This window comes from Panthera tigris, chromosome X (genome assembly GCF_018350195.1).
Source record: "Panthera tigris isolate Pti1 chromosome X, P.tigris_Pti1_mat1.1, whole genome shotgun sequence".
In the NCBI taxonomy this organism is placed as follows: Eukaryota; Metazoa; Chordata; class Mammalia; order Carnivora; family Felidae; genus Panthera; species Panthera tigris.
Genome location: NC_056677.1, coordinates 47,241,165 through 47,254,782, shown reverse-complemented (window position 1 = coordinate 47,254,782; position 13,618 = coordinate 47,241,165). Strand labels below are relative to the sequence as shown.

At 46.2% G+C, this 13,618-nt stretch overlaps 1 protein-coding gene and 1 non-coding gene across 10 annotated transcripts; both read left to right on the top strand.

The window, feature by feature from the left end:
• The first annotated feature begins 4,611 nt into the window (after window positions 1-4,611).
• Window positions 4,612-12,846, top strand: MAGED2 (MAGE family member D2). Of its 9 annotated transcripts, none has more exons than XM_007095591.3 (13): window positions 4,612-4,699; window positions 6,201-6,274; window positions 6,662-7,117; window positions 7,716-8,024; window positions 8,143-8,206; window positions 8,462-8,541; window positions 9,065-9,159; window positions 9,866-9,945; window positions 10,039-10,081; window positions 10,413-10,475; window positions 11,599-11,713; window positions 12,104-12,522; window positions 12,712-12,846. In XM_007095591.3, exons 2-12 carry the CDS (start codon window positions 6,230-6,232, stop codon window positions 12,512-12,514), a joined length of 1,761 nt encoding a protein of 586 aa, XP_007095653.2. In that variant the 5' UTR covers window positions 4,612-4,699; window positions 6,201-6,229; the 3' UTR covers window positions 12,515-12,522; window positions 12,712-12,846. The 9 variants fall into 9 exon arrangements, with proteins under 9 accessions (XP_007095653.2, XP_042830546.1, XP_042830539.1 ...); XM_042974612.1 differs by lacking the exon at window positions 4,612-4,699 and adding an exon at window positions 5,245-5,317 and having other exon boundaries at window positions 12,104-12,199; XM_042974605.1 differs by lacking the exon at window positions 4,612-4,699 and adding an exon at window positions 5,245-5,317.
• Window positions 11,308-11,443, top strand: LOC122235624. The gene has a single exon (XR_006213665.1). It is a non-coding gene; the product is annotated as a small nucleolar RNA SNORA11 (small nucleolar RNA).
• Window positions 12,847-13,618: the final 772 nt, after the last annotated feature.

The window sequence follows — 13,618 nt, the reverse complement described above, 5'->3', positions numbered from 1 at the left end:
TGAAAGCTCCTCAAAAGCAAGGACTACCTCTAGAGAGGTGCTTAATACATAGTTGGTGCCTATTGACTGTTGAATGACCTGAATCTGCCTCAAAGATGTGTGCTGAGGAATGACTCAAGAACAGAGGAGAAGGCATTTTAGTGTAAAAGTGAGTAGCCGGTTTCCTCATCTATGGGAAATTTGCCTCTGGTTTAACAAAATGAAGCCATTTTGATTGTGGAAAGATAGCTCTCTGAGCTTAGAACATTACAAAATAAATTAAATTGCCCTGCACATAAAAGGAAGAAAAAATGAGATTTCATTAGCAGCTCAAGAGAGAGGGCATAGGAACCTGGAAATTGGAAATAGGGAGTACCTCCACATGTTCAGGGACAGAAAAGGCCCAACAACAATGAGGAGTAGGGGCCCAGGAGAAGGGATGTTTAGTAGGCCTTTCCCAGTGATGGGAATGGCTAGAAAATATGAAGAACAGGAAAGTCTGATATCAAATTTTAAGCTAATTGCTATGCTGTGCAGACTTAGATGACTAAAAAAGTGATAGGTAGCTTTGGAAAGAAACCTTTGCCACTCACTTCTAGCCTTACCTCTGAAAAATTCGGAGGTACTTACTTTGTATAGTTTGGTGGAAGGGAAATATGTTAGGAGAGGATTGGTGATAAGGATATTCTGGGCTTTCCATTTAAGCTTCAGCGGTCTAAAATCTTAGATGTTCCAGAATTAGGCAGTTTTATCCCTGACCTTCTATACTAAGCAATCTTTAGTCTGCCTTTCCTTATTTCCTTAACAGAGCTCCCTGGTGATAACTCAGTTTTTCATCTTTGTCCTCAGTTGATGTGTAGAACCTATATTATCTCAGGTATTTGCCTGCTGATGTCCAGATGCTGGAAACCTGTCTGGGACCCAGTGACCTTGGTTCTTCAGATTTTATGGGTAGATGCTAAAGATCAAAAGATTCCAAGAGTTCACAAGGAGAAGATGGAAGGAAATCTCTCTGGTCAAGGGTGAAGATTGTGAATGAATTTGTTTTTTCTCTCCTGATAAGATTTCTTCCTGTCCTCTGATCCCCAGGTCATAAGATAAGGGTGGTTATGGTACTATGTTAGACAGATGGTGGTATTGAGAAGGGACTGGGGAAGTTTGGCTTTAAACATCTTTGGGAATGCCTTTCTGATGGACTTGGACTGAGATTTTGCTTGAGTCCCTTGAATCCAATATCTCCTAAGGTTCTGACTCTGTATTCCTTTAAAGTTACTCCAGAATCCCAAAGGCCACAACCGGGACTTAAAATGTTGTGGAATTTAAAATGGTGGAGGTTATAACATAGGATAGATCTAACAGATGGTGTTCCATGGGGAAGAAATTGTACAAAGGCTCATAAGCAAGCAAGGGCTTATCTGGTAATAGTAAGTGTTTTGTTTGGTTTGAATATAAGCAGTATTCAGAAAAACAGCAAGAAAGCCTGAAAAACTAGTTAGGGATAAATTTTGGGAGAACCTTGAAATCAGGCTCAGGTGTTTCTTGAAAGAGTAGTCTATACTCGTTGTCATGTATACCTCACCGACCACTGACATCTCAACTCACTGTAATCATGAAACTACTACATGGCATAGACTCTCAAGTAACAGTGACTTAAATAATGTATACATGTATTTATCTCACCTAAAAGAAATCTAGAGGGTAGGCAGTCCAAAGCTGGTATGGTAGCACCGTGAAATTGTTAGAAATCCAGGTTCTTTTTAGTTTATTGATCCACTATCCTTAGGATTTGACCCTTGTCCTCATGGCCTTTATTCCAGGAGTCTATGTGTCCAGCTAAAACTAAAGATGTTTTTTAAAGATGTTTTATTACTAAGAAAGAAGATAAGAAGGGATATTAGGGTAACAGCAATCTATTCCACAAATGTCTGTACTGAAATTATCCCCTCCAAGGTCACCAGTGACCAGACCACCACCACCTGATTGTTAAATTCCCTAGATGTTTTTTTCAAGAATTTTCTTGATCTCTTTGGTAGTGTTCAACACTATTCACCATCACCCCCATTGTTGTGAAACATTTTTTTTAACTTTTTTTTTTTGAGAGAGAGAGAGAGAGCGAGTGGTGAAGAGGGACAGAGAGAGAGAGAGAGAGAGAGAGAAACAATCTTAAGCAGGCTCCACAGTCAGTGCAGAGCCTGATGCAGGGCTTGATTCCTTGACCTTGGATCATGCCCTGAGCCAAAATCAAGAGTCAGACACTCAACCGACTGAGCCACTCAGATGCCCCTATACATTCTTTTCCCCTGGTTTTGTGACACTACTTTCTCCTGCTTTTCTCCATATCTCTTTGGTCACTACTTATTCATCTCTCTTGTGAACTCCTTTTCCTCCGCCTATGCCATATTTGCTGCTGGTCTCCAGGGCTCTTCCCTAGGCCCCATCTGTTCTAAAGCTAAACATTCTTCTCAGGTGCTATTTCCCTTTCCATAGATTAAAAAACCATATATATACTTGTGACTTCTAGATCTGTAACCTTAGTCCAGACCTCTCTCCTGAGCTTCAGACATGTATATTCAACTGCCCGTGGAATATTTCTTCTTGAATGTCCCACAGGTGTCTCAATATCAATGTTCCCCCGTTAGTATTCCCTTGTTAGTATTCCATATCGCAGTGAAATGGGCTACCATTAACACATTTGATCTCTCAAATCAGATCCCCAAGAGTTCCCTTTGATAGTTCCCTCCTCCTCACCCCTTTCCCCACACCCAATTATTCATAAAGTCTTGTTGCTTTTTACTTCTTTAATATATTCTGAATTCAATAATTTCTCGCTATATCCACAGCTACCACTCTAAGCCAAACCACAATCATAGTTTACCTATATGGCTACTCACCCTCTTTCCAGGTAGACGTCTAATCTATACTCCTTATGGATTAGGCAGCTGAAGTGTTCTTTCTAAAACACTAGTCTGTATTGTATCAAACCCTTAAACCGTTCAAAAACTTTTCAGTGCTCTCAAAATCAAGACCAAAGTCCTTATCCCTTGTTATGATTTGGAAGCAATGGGAATTTGGATCCTAGAACTGGAAGAAAAGGAGGTTCTGTGCGAAGTATGAAATAAAGCCCTGGGGATGGGGAAGAGAACCTAGGAAGCAAGAAGTGGTAAACTGCTATAAACTTGGAGGAAGCAACAATTCAGAGAAAGAAGAAGTCAGGAGAACAGAGGCCCATCTTGAATGTCTGGGAAGTGTGTGTGCGTGCATGCGTGTGTGTGTGTGTGTGTGAATTTTCTATAGAAGGTAGGAATTGATATTTTATTAGCTTAGTAAAGGAAAAGGTGACCTCATAAAGCAGAAGACTTATGACCATTTGAATTATTGTTGAATGTAAGAAAGATATTAAATATTATTTATGTAACTAACCACTGTGCTGAATTTTATTATGTTTTCTAATAACTTTTTAGTTAATGCTCTTGGATTGTCCAGGTCTGCACTCATATACTCTGTAATTAATGATAATTTTATCTAATTTCCATTATTTATATATCTTATTTTGTTCTCCTAAATAGACCCGATTACTTATGTGAATTTATTATGTGATAAAACTGCCATTTCAAATCAGCGCGGAAAAAAAGATGGATTAATTTGCAGATGATATAAGGATAAAAGACTGTCATTTTGGAAAATAATTAAGCTGAGTCTTTTACAAAACAAATTTTTGAATACTCGAATATGTAAATGTAAATACTGAAGCCAAAAAAGTGCTTGAAAAAAACACGCATTTTGTGATAAAAGGGAATTGTGATAAAAGGACACTACATAATAACTAAATCCTTTTGTATAGCAAAGATTATCATCAATAACATGAAAAATATTTGTTATATATGTGACACATAAACGTATGAGAGACATTGTTGGTGGGAACATTATTCCATGTACCTTTTGAGAGTAAGTTGACAAATTTTAAATGGAAGAGTTTTTGTAGCATTCGAGTCAGCAAAAAATACTGTAAAGAACAACAAAAAAAGCCCAATACAGACATACAAATACAGGATATTCCTTGTAGTGTTGCTTATAATAGTAAAGGGAGGGGAAGACCATCTAAATGTCCATATCCATGTATCGTGAACCTGGACTGGTTAAATAATTATGGACTATCTATGCAAGAAAAGACTATGCAACTGTTAAGAAAAATGTGCACTACAGAAAACTGTTTAGAATATATAACTGGAAAAAAACCCGGGTCACAGAACAGGATACCATTTGTGGGGAGAAAACCCAAATAGTGTATGAGTAGAAAAAAATGAGGAGGGATGTATATCAAACTGTTAACAGTGGTTATTTCTGGGAAATGAGATGAGTGGCCTTTCATTGGTATGTTACATATTTCTACATTATTTGAATTTTCACAACACATTACCTTTGTAATAAGAAAAAAATAAAGATATAAAAATAAATAAATTCAATGAATGAGTCGCTTTGAGGGGGTGGTTTTGGTTGGAAGGGCTGCAGACCGAGCCTGGTACAGTGGCATAAACACGGGCCTTGGCGTCAGACAGCCCTGAGCGGGGCCCCATTGCCCCTCCCCCAAGGAAGGAGGGGGGGTGGCAGGGGGCTGCGGAAAGGGGCTGGGCTGGGCTGGTTGCAGCTCTAGTCCAGGAGGCTGAGACTTTGAGAGGGACTGAGAGAGGGCAGACGTATTTGGGACTTGCTTGAGGACCAGGTAAGGGGCGTTGAGATTTTGGGTTTCCTGGCAGCCAGTAGTTTCAGCCCCCTCGAACCTATAGCCAGGTAGGTGGGCAATCTTTACTGCACCACTGTAGCTGAGGGAGAGATGACCTGGAGCTGGATGTAGGCAAAGAAGACTACTGAGAGTAGTAGGCGGTAGGACTATGGGTCAGAGATTAGTGGGGGAGACGGGGGGGAGAAGAAAGGGGAACCGGACTTGTTGGGTGGCTGACTGGGAGTATGGGGGGGGGGCATTGAGGGAAAGTGTAAATCCAGAGAAGAAAATAGGAAATGCAAAGAAGGGTTAAGGAATACTAGGGAAGGGGGTGCATAGGTAACGCGGAGGAGGGTGTAAGGAATGGGGATAGGGAATTCTGTGGGGTAAATAGGAAATGTGAGGGGTAATAGGGAGCAAGAAGCAAGGCTGAGGGAATACGGGGGTGGGGGGTGATAAGGAATGAGGAGCAGAGAGGGGGGAAGGGCAGACTGGCTGCGACAGAGGCATCCTAGGGAGGCGGAAAGGGGCGGGACCATTTCCGGCCTGGAGCGGGGAGGGCAGTCTAGGAGTTTTGGAGGGGCTTGGAGAGTGGACGCACTCTTCTTTAAGAAGGAGGTGAGCTGCGGGGCCCAGCTCTCGATCCGCTGTCCAGTAGGGGCTCTGTGATCTATGGCCCCACCCTCTGGGATCTGGGGAAAACCTGCTGTAGGGACCGGATCGTACCGGATCCATCCGGATGCGAAGGGAGGGGACTGGACCCGATTTGGCTGGGCCCAAGATGGAATCACTGGCTTCAGTCTGATTTGAGGAGGGGGTGTATTAAGGAAGGGGCGGAACCAAGATGTGCTTTGCCCCTGGTCGGAGGGGGCGTGTTGTGAAAAAGGGTGGGACCGGGCGGGAGGTACTGTGGACTTGGGGTGGGTATGAGTAGGGGAGGGGCTGGGACCACCAGATACTGCGATAATTTTAGAGGGAGGCCTGTTGGGGAGGGGGCGGGGTGGAGTGGCACGGCGGACCTAAAGAAGGGCGTATGTTGGAAAGGGTTGTGGACAGAGGCACCGTTGCGCATGCGCACTATGGATCTCTAGGAAGGGGCGTGTAAAGGGCCAGCTTGGAGACAGGGGAAGATGCCGAGTGCGCATGTGCACGGTGGACATCAAAAAAGAGCTTGTGCTGGGAAAGCGGGTGGGGCTGAGGTGGGCCCTGCAACGAATGCGCATGCGTACTGTTGGCCTGCGGCTGGGCGGGGGGTGTATTGGGAAAAGGGGCGGGGTCCCCAGCTGCCGCGCTGGCACATCTTCCTGGAGGAGGGGAGGGTGCGGCTGCAGAGAATTGAGATCTAGACGCTCTGGATTACTGAATCTAAGAACGTAGTCTTTGGGGGTGGGGGAGGGGTTTGGGATTGGGGCCCTACAGAAAGTGAGGATCCGTTTCCAGGCAGAACTAGAGGGAGGACGTTCTGGAGGCTCCCCTTTTCACCCAAGCCTTCTCTCCTTAGGCTCAGCTCTTGCCAGACCAACTTGAGACATGTCTGACACAAGCGAGAAAGGTACGGGTCCAACCCGCTTCCAGGTAAGGCCTCCTTCCTTCTTCTCCTTTGCTTCTTTTCTTCTCCAACCCCTGTTGCTGCTTCAGTTCCCTTGGCACCACCCCCCCATCCTTGTCCTTTTTTACCCACTTTCCTGTCTGGGTGCCCCTCCCCCCACTCTGTAGAGGGAGGGAGGGAGGGAGGAAGGAAGGAAGGGAGGGAGGGAGGAAGGAGGGAGGGAGGGCAGGCCAGCCATTCTTGTGCCATCACTTCCTGCTCAGAGGAAAGAGAGTCCTTGTGGGTTAGATGGGCAGAGCACATCACAAGTAGGAGTTAGTATAGGTCAGAGAAGTGAGGCCTGGAATTTTGGAGCCACTTGCTTACTTGGGGGTGGGGAGAAAGTCTGTGAGCTTTCCTGCTTCCTCTTGCAGGCTGAAGCTTCAGAGAAGGACAGTGGCTTGAAGATACAGAGCCTATTGACAGTGACCCAGAACTCGGAGGTCTCAGAGACACAGAAGACATCAAAGGCACCAGAGGTCTCAAAGGCCACAGAGGTCTCAAAGACTCCAGAGGTTCGGGAGACAGCTGCCACTCAGGCCTCACCTACCACTAAGCTGACTGATACCCAGGTTCTGGCAGCTGAAAAGAAGAGTCTAGCAGCTGACACCAAGATACAGAGTGCTGACCCTCAGCCTGTGACACTGCCTGCCACTGAGACCAAAAAGGTCAGCTGTGTGGCTAATACAAAGGTCAATATAAAGGCCCTGGAGCCTGAGGATCCTGCCTCTCAGGCTTTGGCAGATGAACCTAAGCCTGAGGGTGCAGCTGCTCAGGTTCAGGAGAATCAGGATACTAGGCCCAAGGTCAAGGCCAAGAAAGCCAGAAAGGTAAGACCTCTGTAATCACCACTCTTCCCTTTTCACTTCTCCCAGTTAGTTCATTTGTTTTGCAAACATTTAGAAAGTTTCCTGTGCTCATCAAGGCTGTGGGGGACAATAAGAGAAATGTGATACAATTTCTCTCTGCAGAGAGTTCACAGACTCATGGAGAAATAAGATAGTACACATAGCTGCAATCTGAATATAAAGCAGTTTGTATTTACATAGTAGCTACCATGTGTTAGACCTTGAGCTAGGCACATTCATACGGGTTATCTCATTAAATCCTGAAAATAATACAGTTTTATAGGGAAGGAAGCTGAGTCCCAGAGAGGTGGAATGACTTTTCCAGGGTGGTACAAGCAGAGCAGTGGTGGACATAGGGAGAGGAGAATCCTCAGGCCCCATCCTTATGTTCCTTCTGGCCTGGTGAAGAGATGAAACTCCTGCCTGGAAGTCTGTGAAAAACAAACCCAAGACTCAACATGGCCAATATCTAGTCAGGCTGTTACTACATGGGTGGGATTAGAGGAACCTTCTGGAAAAAATAGGATGAGGGAGAAGGAACATCTACTTTATCTGACAATATTTTGCTCTATTAATGCAGGTGAAGCCTCTGAATGGTGAAGAGGATGGCAGCAGTGATCAGAGTCAGGCTTCTGGAACCACAGCTGGCCGAAGGGTCTCAAAGGCCCTAATGGCCTCAATGGCCCGCAGGGCTTCAAGGGGCCCCATAGCCTTTTGGGCCCGCAGGGCATCAAGGACTCGGTTGGCTGCTTGGGCCCGGAGAGCTTTGCTCTCCCTGAGATCACCTAAGGCCCGTAGGGGCAAGGCTCGCCGCCGAGCTGCCAAGCTCCAGTCATCCCAGGAGCCTGAAACACCACCACCTCGGGATGTGGCCCTTTTGCAGGGGAGGGTAAGAACCCTGTTCTCTGTACTTTTCCTTATCTACTGCCTTGCCTTCTTTTTCTGCCTTCCCCTCAAATCTTTTGCAAACATATTTTGATCTTTCTACCTTTTTTTCCCTTGTCCAGGCAAACGATTTGGTAAAGTACCTCTTGGTTAAAGACCAGACAAAGATTCCCATCAAACGCTCAGGTAGCGTCCTGCTAACCCCATCCCCTAAACTGTGCTCTCCATTGCCCACTTTCCCATGTGCTGAGGGCATTCCTTGCCCTTATGCTCCTACCTGTGTACTCCCAAAGTTCTAATTTGGCAGTGCTAGCATCTCTATTCATTATTTCAGAACTGTTTGTGCCACCCATAGCAGGGTTGTTAAAGGGTCTTTAGCTTGGGTTTTGGGCCACCTGGCTTCACTTCAGCTCAGGTGCTCGCAACATTCTCCCCTTGCAGACATGCTGAAGGACATCATCAAAGAATACACTGATGTGTACCCTGAAATCATTGAACGAGCAGGCTATTCCTTGGAGAAGGTGAAGTGGCAGCCGTGGGGGATGGATGCAATGGGGAAGCATTGAATTAAATAAGTGTACATGTGTCTTCTGGAGGTGGGACCGCTCACTAATTCAGTCCCATCACTGTGTGGGTGGGTAGATAGTAGCCTAAGGAGGGGTATAGACTAGCCCAGGGTCACATAGCATGTCTGGCAAAAGCACAGCTAGGACCCAAGCCACCCAACTTAGTCCTGGTTTCTGTCTGCTGCTGGAGATGTCATGTAATGTATTTCACATGCTCACCTCTTTCCTTCCATTCCCCATTCTCTGTCTCCCTAGATTCCCGATAATCTCAGAGATGATGCTGATAACAATAGTACATTTCTTACCTGTTTGCTGTGTGCTGATCACTTAACGTTTATGTACATTATCTCACTGACCCCTTCCCCCTATACACACACACATGCACACCCACACGCCCACATACCTAGGTACACGGGGAGCTGTGGGATGCCCAAGAAGCTGAATTTGTGATCTCACAAGCTGTTCTCCCCATCCATAGGTATTTGGGATTCAGTTGAAGGAAATTGATAAGAATGACCACTTGTACATTCTTCTCAGCACCTTAGAGCCCACTGATGCAGGCATACTGGGAACGTAAGCTGGGAAAGGGCTGGGGTGGGAGGGAGGCTCTGCTTCTGTCTATGGCACTACCCCATCCCTGTCAACTCTCCCCACATTTCCTTAGAGAGGCAGGAAGACAGGGCCTGAAAAGCTCCTCTTTCAGTTCACACATAGTTGGAGCCCTGCACATGGTAGTGGTGCTTGATTATGATTGAATGAAGGTGTAGAAGCCTGAAGCAGTGCATTCCTACTATCAGGTTTTCTGTTTTTCCAGAAGCTTCCCAGGAAAGTAGACCTGTCATTGCTTGTCTCTTCCTACTGGCTTTGGTAGAGTGGTTCTCAAAGGAAAGTTTCCTGGTGTGGGTAAATCATGATGCTCACAGGACAGGAACATCACTGGGGCTGTGCCTAGAATTTTCTTGGGGCAGAGGGATCTGGGAGAGAAAGGTGGGACTCACGCTGGCTGGGTGCCTGGGTTGTACCAGGTTTCAGGCATTCTTCCATCCTCTCAGCAACCTGAGGTAGGGAGGATTGGATTTTCCCATTTTACTGAATAGGATACTGAGGCTCAAGAGTCTAAGTGCCTTGCCCAGGGTCACATAGAGCTTGAAGCATAGACTGGGCAGAATTCTCTCATGTCTGAGGAATCTGGGAGAGGCTAGCCTAGTGAACTGACTGGTGTGTTTTTTGCAGATGGCTGCTGGACATAAACCTCCTCTCTACCCTGTTATTTTCCTAGGACTAAGGATTCACCAAAGCTGGGTCTCCTCATGGTGCTTCTTAGCATCATCTTTATGAATGGAAATCGGTCCAGTGAGGGTGAGTGGCTGGGCATGCAGCTGAATGGGTGGCCACAGTTGGAATTCCACATGTTCATTTTCTGTCCCTGTCTCTTCTTGCCTCCCCTTGCAGCTGTCATCTGGGAGGTGCTGCGCAAGCTGGGGCTGCGCCCTGGGTATGATTGGGCTCTTTCAGTGCTTGCTGTCCATGTTGTCCTTTGACAAGAGAGGAGTCCCAGGATTGCATCAGTCTGGTGGTCTGGTGGAATAGATGGAAGTGCTAGTAGAGGGTCCAGGGTTCTGACCTGGGTGGATGGGGAAATGTTCCCAAACTCTCTGCCCCTGTCTCACTATCTCTTGGGCTTCTGTGGAGTTTTCCTCTTGTGCTAACAGTCTCTTTTCCATGTTGAAAATGCCTCTGCATACCTCTGGGAAGTGCCATATCTGATTGATTGATTGATTGTTTGATTGATTGACTTATTGATGGATTTTTCTTTCTGCTATCAGGATACATCACTCGCTTTTTGGGGATGTGAAGAAGCTTATTACTGATGAGTTCGTGAAGCAGAAGTAAGTGTGTGTCTGGTGATGGTGTGTTCCATGTGTTTTGCCTGTTTTCAGAGCTGAGTGATTAAGCTATACTGCGTGTGTGTGATTAGGCATGTGTATATGTGTGTGTGTGGCAGATGGTAGGTAGCTTATTTCTGAGATAGTGAGAGTGAGCAGGAGGACACATTTCCTGACCAAAATGTACTCTCACTTATGCCCTCAGTGCAATTCTTCAAGGTAGGGATTGTCATTACCAATGTTGTGCATGTGAGTAAACTGAGGTTCAGAAAGGTGAAGTAATTTGCTTAGGGGGTTGCACAGGTAGCAAATGGAAGAGTCATATTTAGGTACTGGCCCCAGTGCCTTGGTTATTTTTTACTGTGCTAACCAGGGCTTTATAGAAATTAATGTCCATAAAGAAATGCCATAGAATCATAGCTTTAAGCAGCCAAGTACTATGCTGGGGGCTTGACTTGTGCATCTCATTTCATTTTCATAACTACCGTATACCCAGTATAGGTGCTGCCATCCCATCCCCATTGTCAGTTGAGGGACCTGGGTCTCAGAGAGTGGAAGTCTGATTGTGGCCCTGGCTGGTAAGGGGCCCATTTGGTCACGGAGCCCTCTTGATTTTCTAGCCAGAGCCCATTGTGTCTGTGGTTCTTAGCACATGTGCACTCACACAGAGACATTAGCATGCACCTGCATGTGTGTGTGCGTACACACGTACACACACACAGTTGGGAGTATGCACAAAATATGCTACTCTTGGTGGACTATTTCTTCTCTTTATAGTCATTTTCTATGGTGGACTGTCCCAGGGCTCCCCAGGTTACAGACATGACCCAGTGGTGGGGTGTGCTCAGAGCAGGGGCCCTGAAGAAATGGCTCCTCTGTTTACAACACACCCAGCAAGAATCTGGGTTCATTGTGACAAAGGGCACGGGCACAGAAGTTGTGGCCTTCTTATGAGCAGATACTCTACATGTATCTCATCTTGCACCTCCACATGGCTTCTGGGCAGGACCAATGGGATAGGGCTCCATATTGGAAGAAAAGCTATAGTATATAGTGGGGATGTCCAGTCCATACATGGGTGGGCTGTGGTTGTCTTAGACATAAAGGCTTTCAACCTCTTTTCAAGGTACTTGGACTATGCCAGAGTCCCTAATAGCAATCCCCCTGAGTATGAATTCTTCTGGGGCCTGCGCTCCTACTATGAGACCAGCAAGATGAAAGTCCTCAAGTTTGCCTGCAAGGTAATTGGATCGCTGCCCCAGCTTGGCATATCAAGAGCACGGGGTGCTACTGGCTAAAGTAGGCTGTGTGTATAGCAGCCTGCAGCTCATACATGAACATTCTGAAGCCTCTGTTAATGTGCCATTTATCTGAATCATTTAATTTGTACAACTAACATCATTACCCTGTACCAGATGAGAAAACTCAGACTCACAGAATTTATTAGATAACATGTCCAAGGTCACAGAGCTAATAAGGGTCAGAGCAGGGATGGAATGTTAGGTACGTAATTACTGTAGTATTTATTATATTGTTATTATTGTGTAGGGCACATAACATGGTGCCTAGCATAAAGTAGGTGCTCACTTCTTAGATTCTGATCCTTCTGATGGTTGTTATTTCTGTTTCAGGTACAAAAGAAGGATCCCAAGGAATGGGCAGCTCAGTACCGAGAGGCAATGGAAGCAGATATGAAGGCTGCTGCCGAGGCTGCAGCTGAAGCCAAGGCGAGAGCTGAGATTAGAGCTCGAATGGGCATTGGGCTTGGCTCTGAAAATGCTGCTGGGCCCTGCAACTGGGACGAAGCTGATATTGGACCCTGGGCCAAAGCCCGGATCCAGGCGGGAGCTGAAGCTAAAGCCAAAGCCCAAGAGAGTGGTGGTGCTAGCTCTGGTGCTAGTGCCAGTGCTAGTGCCAGTGGTGGCTTTGGTGCCAGTGCCAGCCTGACTGCTACGCTCACATTTGGGCTCTTCGCGGGCCTTGGTGGAGCTGGTGCCAGCACCAGTGGCAGCTCTGGTGCCTGTGGTTTCTCCTATAAGTGAGATTTCAGGTATCTACTTAGACTGGGTCTGGACAGCTTGGGCCTATGGGGTTGGGATGAGGAACTGGCTGGTTATAGGAAGGCCAAGGTTGCAGGACCGTATGGAGCATGTGGGAAAACCCCACGATTAGCATTTTATTCTTTCCCTTTTGATGGTTATCAGTTGACTTTTTCAATTTATTTTACTTGTGTTTTCAGATATTCCTAATCCCAGCAGTCTTTCTCTTCGAGCCAGGGTGCATCCTCAGAAACCTACTCAACACAGCACTCTAGGCAGCCACTATCAATCAATTGAAGTCGACACTCTCCATTAAATCTACTTGCCATTTCTGAGTTTGTTGCTTTTTTTTTTTTTGGTGGGCTATCACATTTTGGTATGACATTTAAAAATGGAAGAGTTTCTGCCTCAATCTATATTTATTGGATTCAGGGGAGCATGCTTAGCATGCTTCTCTGGGATAACTTGGGTCCTAGCTGTAGTCTGCAGTACAGGCAGGATTGCAGTGGGGTGGGGAGTCATGAGGATTGGAAGCACAGAGGACAGACTTTGAAGGAGTGAAGTGGGAAAGTCTGGAGCAGAAAGCAGAGGTAGGGGAGACTGGGCATCAAGTATAGGCTCTCTTTTTGAGAAATGTGGATGAGACAGGGAGGAGAGAGATAGGTACTCAAGAGAGATAAGGGAATAAGTGAAGATTTTCTTGGGAAAGGAAAGGGAAGTTTAAGCAGGCAGGAGCCGATAGAGAGGGAGATGTTAGAGATTGACTCATGTAGCCCTGAGGAGGTAACAGTGTAAGGCCTGGGATAAGGGACTGTCAAGAAAGGACTTGGAGAGGGGACTGTGGAAAGATGACAGGCATTGGGGAGGCCCCATTGGAGGATGGAGCCCATGATTTTTGGGAGACCTTTCCTCCATGGCAAGGTGGTCAGTAATCTTGGAATCAAGAAGATTAGTTCGTTTATCTCAAGATTTGGTTCTGGAATAAGGACGCAAGATCAAAGACCGTGACTATGTGGGTCTGTATCTTCATTACTGTGTGCACGGTGCCTGACACAGTAGATACACAGAATGGTGGAAGAGATGGATCGTGGGACCCAGGGAGGCTTG

What these genes read in the sequence shown, in the direction of transcription:
- MAGED2 (XM_007095591.3), top strand. Translation starts at nt 6,230, where the DNA reads ATGTCTGACACAAGCGAGAAAGGTACGGGTCCAACCCGCTTCCAG. An exon ending in GATGCAGGCATACTGGGAAC is followed by an intron (nt 9,160 to 9,865) that starts GTAAGCTGGGAA and finishes TTATTTTCCTAG; the next exon opens with GACTAAGGATTCACCAAAGC. An exon ending in TCCTCAAGTTTGCCTGCAAG is followed by an intron (nt 11,714 to 12,103) that starts GTAATTGGATCG and finishes TTTCTGTTTCAG; the next exon opens with GTACAAAAGAAGGATCCCAA.